This window comes from Etheostoma spectabile, chromosome 4 (assembly GCF_008692095.1).
Source record: "Etheostoma spectabile isolate EspeVRDwgs_2016 chromosome 4, UIUC_Espe_1.0, whole genome shotgun sequence".
NCBI lineage: Eukaryota > Metazoa > Chordata > Actinopteri > Perciformes > Percidae > Etheostoma > Etheostoma spectabile.
Genome location: NC_045736.1, coordinates 676854 through 681606, shown reverse-complemented (window position 1 = coordinate 681606; position 4753 = coordinate 676854). Strand labels below are relative to the sequence as shown.

Sequence of the window (4753 nt, the reverse complement as noted above, 5' to 3'; positions counted from 1 at the left end):
AAGGCAGTCATTTTAACCCTTCTGTTGTCTTCCCGTCAGAATTGAAAAATCAACACTTTGTTGACGCTTTGTATCAATGTTTTTAACTCTTTCTTGCACTTAAACACTTTTGACGCTTTTTTTCAATGTTCGTCACTTTTCTGACGTTATTTTTGGAATTTATGGTCAATAAACCTAATTTATAGGAAATTGTACGAGTTAGAAAAGCAGAAATTAGGAATTATTTAGACTAAAATTAAAGGAATGTGTGTTGATGGATAATCACAGACTCGAATATGTCAACTTTTACTTAATACTATTTCAAAACCACTTCAATTTGTTTTCAAATGTTATAAAATTGAATAAGACACCCCAAAATTAATGAAAGTAGAGATTTGTACTTGCCAAAGAGCGGTGTGTAACACGAGGGTTAATGAAATGAATAGAATATTAGAAACAGCCCTTCTTTAACGCGTTGAAGAAAAGACCCAAATTAATTATTTTTACATTATTATTTTTATTTCTACAACTTATGTTAATTTTGCGAGTTTATGTCTAACATTTCACTGTAATAAGACTCAAATATGACAAAGATTTTTCATGCTGTACATCAACATAAACCCGTCTGCAGCATTTTTCTAATAAATGTCATGATTTTTAAGCTGAATTTACAGCTATCATTGTTATTCACAGTTTTCTATCATCAACCCATCGAGAGTTGCAAGAGTATTATAAACCTGTTTGTCATATGTTTGTTTAGTTCCTTGAACAGTAAATCCATCACAACATCAGTATGTTTACACATGCAGTTGTTATTGTGCAGATATGAGAGATAACCTGTAATTAGATTACTAAAAAATAAGTTAACATGGCTATAGTCTTTATAGCTATTGTGACTGGAGAACTGAGATTTTTCTTCATAATGTGAGAAGAAAGTCTGCACGTAAATATACTCATAAATTTACGAGTCTGCACACGTCTTTCTTGTAATTACTAAATAAGAAATGTCAAAACAAAGCAGCGTCAAAAAAAAAATTGAGTCAACGTTTCTTTATGATAATGTTCATCACAGAGAGTTCAGTTTGTGTTGTAAAGCACAAACAACGTAGTTTAGAAATAACTACAAATAAGAATTAGAAATAACTTTACAAACATTCAGTCATCACAGCTCATAACATAAGGTTATAGAGAAAAAAAATAGTAAAACAGTGATAGGTACAATATAAACCAATCCATGAAGAGTAAGCAAATAATAAAAAATAAATATATAAACAAAATGTGACAGACTTACGAACCTCGTTAATGATGTTAACAACAGATGTTCTTAATTAAATAGATTGGAGTATATATCAGATATAGTTAGTCAAAGTCAAAGTATCTTTAGTCTCCCTAAAGAGAAATTTGTTTTGGACACTGAGTAACATTGCTCCAAGCGTTACAGACACACAACAACAAGCACAGGGTAAAACAATTAAAAGACAAATGTACAATAAACATATGGGCTACTCAAAGAGCTGTGCAAATTGCAGAGTACAATTTACCATTTTCTATACTAAATAATACTAATATTAAAATAAGAAAAATAAGAAATAATAAAAAGCCATCCTTCCTACCTATACATGCCTTACAACCACTCCATCCTACATCTACTACTACATCTTAGTAAAAAAATAAAATAATTAATTTATCCATTCAAAAATCACAGTCACAGATATACATTGAAGTATTCATAGTCATACGTTCATCGCTGCTTATTAATGAGCTTAACTGCGAGAGGAATAAATGAGTTATAGCTTTCTTATTTGTTACTGATTTAAGAGACCCAAAATATTTGTCAATTTCAATTTGGAACAGTTTAAAACATGGTCTTTAATTGTAGTTGGCCTACACTTGAAGATGTTTTATTTTGAAAGTTACGAACGGATATCGCACCGCTGTTTGATCCATGACGCTTCACGTAACGCGCAGACAGGGAGGCGGACGCGGCGGCCACAAACGAGGAGGAAACTGAACTCGCGGCACAGCACGGAACAGCACGAAACAGCGCGGAACAGCACGGAACAGCAGGCCTGAAGAAGTCGGTGCCCCGCTGTTTGCCTGAACGTTAGCTAGCTGTGCACGCGCTCTCTATTTCTCGGATATAACCGACACACACCCGGAAAACCGCGGAGAGGGGGACATAATGGCGACGTTGGGACCGGAGTCGGTTCGCCCTGCTCTTTCCCAGCTCAGTTCCTCCCAGTCGCAGACTCACATCGGCGGCGCAAACCTGCCTCCCAACCGGGGTCTGGAGCGGGCGCTGGAGGAGGCGGCGGCCAGCGGCGCGCTCAACCTCAGCTCGCGCAAACTGAAGGAGTTTCCCCGGACAGCCGCCAACCACGACCTGACGGACACGGTGGAAGCAGGTACGCATCTCTAGCAACTTGTCCGGGGTTAAAAAACTATAACACACCGGTGCTGGCCGGTAACGACTCTCAGTAACGTGTTACAGCAGCGTTGTTTTTTCGTCACTGAGCGTTTTACTTTATGTATAGACCATCGAAATGAAATTGCATAGGTAGTATAGACCTTTTAAATGGAATTCCATTGCTAGGCAACAACATGGCCCATTGTTAGCTTCCTGTCAGACAGTGTCATTTAAATTGCTTGTTTACAGCTGTAAACTGGTCAATATACTGCACTTTGTCGGTTAAAATAAAATTATTTAAAAAGAAAAATTAAAAAGTGAACTGGTCACCAGATACTGCACTTTGTCAATAAAAAAAAAAATTATAAAAAAAACTTTAAAACAAAATCAAAAAATTGAACTGGTCAATAGTGCTGGCATTTCCGTTAATCGTTTATAAAGAATCAGAAGAGCGTGTTTTCCCATTGAGTCACAGTGGGAATTGAACCTGTGACCCTGGCGGTGTTGACAGGGTGACAGGGTCGAAGGCTGTAGTGGCTCATTCGTGTTATAGTTTGCGTGGATGTAAATGAGGTAAATGCATCAACCTGGACAGGATGCATCCGCTGGATTTCATTTGAGTATTATTGGTGTTTAAAATAATAAATAAAATCATATTCAAACAATATGGCTTATACTTCTTCACAGTATTATAAAACATAATAACATAATGTAAACGCATGAAACCAAATATTTAAATAAGATTAGAAAAATAAATACTAGAAAAATATAGTTATTTTTTGTGTGTCATTCATCTTCCTAATTGATATACACCATTACCAAAGAAATTCGTGGTGAAGAGGCTTTCACTTTCATATACTTGGATTTGCGTATATGGCAATTACCAAGAATTAGGATGTTGTTGATAAGAAAGTAATCTTTGGAATATTAGTGGTGGCTCATTGCACCAGATTGATGTGATATATATAAAATCTACTGTATTTATTTTGTGGATATAAAAAGTTTACACATCCCTGTGAAAATGCCAGGTTTTTGTGATGTAAAAAAATAGACAAAGTTAAATCATGTCAGAACTTTTTCCACTTTTAATGTGACCTATAATGTGAACGATTCAAATGAAAAACAAACTGAAATCTTCGAGGTTGAAAAATAAAAAATAAAAACGTACAATAACCTAGTTGCATAACCCTCTTATAACTGGGGATGTGGCAGAGGGCTCTCAATGTTGAAAGATATCAGTCAGGAGAAGGGTACAAAATAATTTCAAAAGTATTAAATGTGTAATGCAACATAATAAAGACAGTCATCATCAAGTGGAGAAAATAATGGCACAACTAGGACATTAGCAAGAACTGGACGTCCCTCCAAAATTGATGAAAAGACAAGAAGAAAACTGCTCAGGGAGGCTTCCAAGAGGCATACAGCTACATTAAAGGAGCTGCGGAACTTTCTGGCAAGTACTGGCTGTGTGCTACATATGACCGCAATCTCCCATATTCTTCACGTGAATGGGCTTTGGGGTAGGGGGACAAGACGGAAGCCTTTACGGACAGCCTGGCTGAAGTCTCCCAAAAGGATGTGGGACAATGTGTTATGGTTTGATGAAACCAAAGTTAAACTTTTTGGCCATAATTCCAAAAGGTACGTTTGGCGTAAAAGCAACACTGCACATGACCCACAGGACACCGTACCCACAGGGAAGCATGGTGGTGGCAGCATCATGCTTTGGGGCTGTTTTTCTTTAGATGGAACCAGGGCCTTGGTCAGAGTGGAGGGAATTATTATATTAACAGTTCCAAGTACCAGGCAATTTTGGCACAAAACCTTCTGGCTTCTGTTAGAAAGATGAAGAGGAAGTTCGCCTTTCACCATGACAACGACCCAAAGCACACATCCAAATCCACAAAAGCATGGCTTCACCAAAAGAAGATGAAGGTTTTGGACTGGCCCAGCCAGAGTCCAGACCTGAATCCCATTGAACATCTGTGGGGTGATCTTAAAAGAGCAGTGCACAGGAGATGTCCTAGCTATATGACACATTTGGAGCACTTTTGGAAAGAAAAATGGGCAAATATTGCCACGTAAAGATGTGCCGTGCTAATAGACTCCTACCCAAAAAGACTGAGTGCTGTAATAAAATCAAAAGTATTAGTTTAAGGGTTATTATGTTTTTATTTTTTTTATTTTCCCCCCTCAATGATTTCAGTTTTTTTTCCAATTGAATTGTTCACATTAAAGGTGGAAAAAGTTCTGACATGATTTATCTTTCTCATTTTTTTACATTACAAAAACCTGGCATTATAAAAGGGGTGTGTAGACTTTTTATATCTACTGTATATATACATATGTGTGTGTGTGTGTGTGTGT

General features: G+C 36.9%; 1 protein-coding gene across 1 annotated transcript in view; it reads left to right on the top strand.

Annotated features, from left to right (window-relative positions):
• Nucleotides 1–1693: 1693 nt before the first annotated feature.
• lrch1 (leucine-rich repeats and calponin homology (CH) domain containing 1) overlaps nt 1694–4753 on the top strand; it is a gene marked incomplete in the record, with an annotated part of 222442 nt that continues 219382 nt past the window's right edge. The window contains 1 exon segment of the mRNA XM_032512767.1: nt 1694–2384. Coding sequence (XP_032368658.1) covers nt 2162–2384 — 223 coding nt within the window.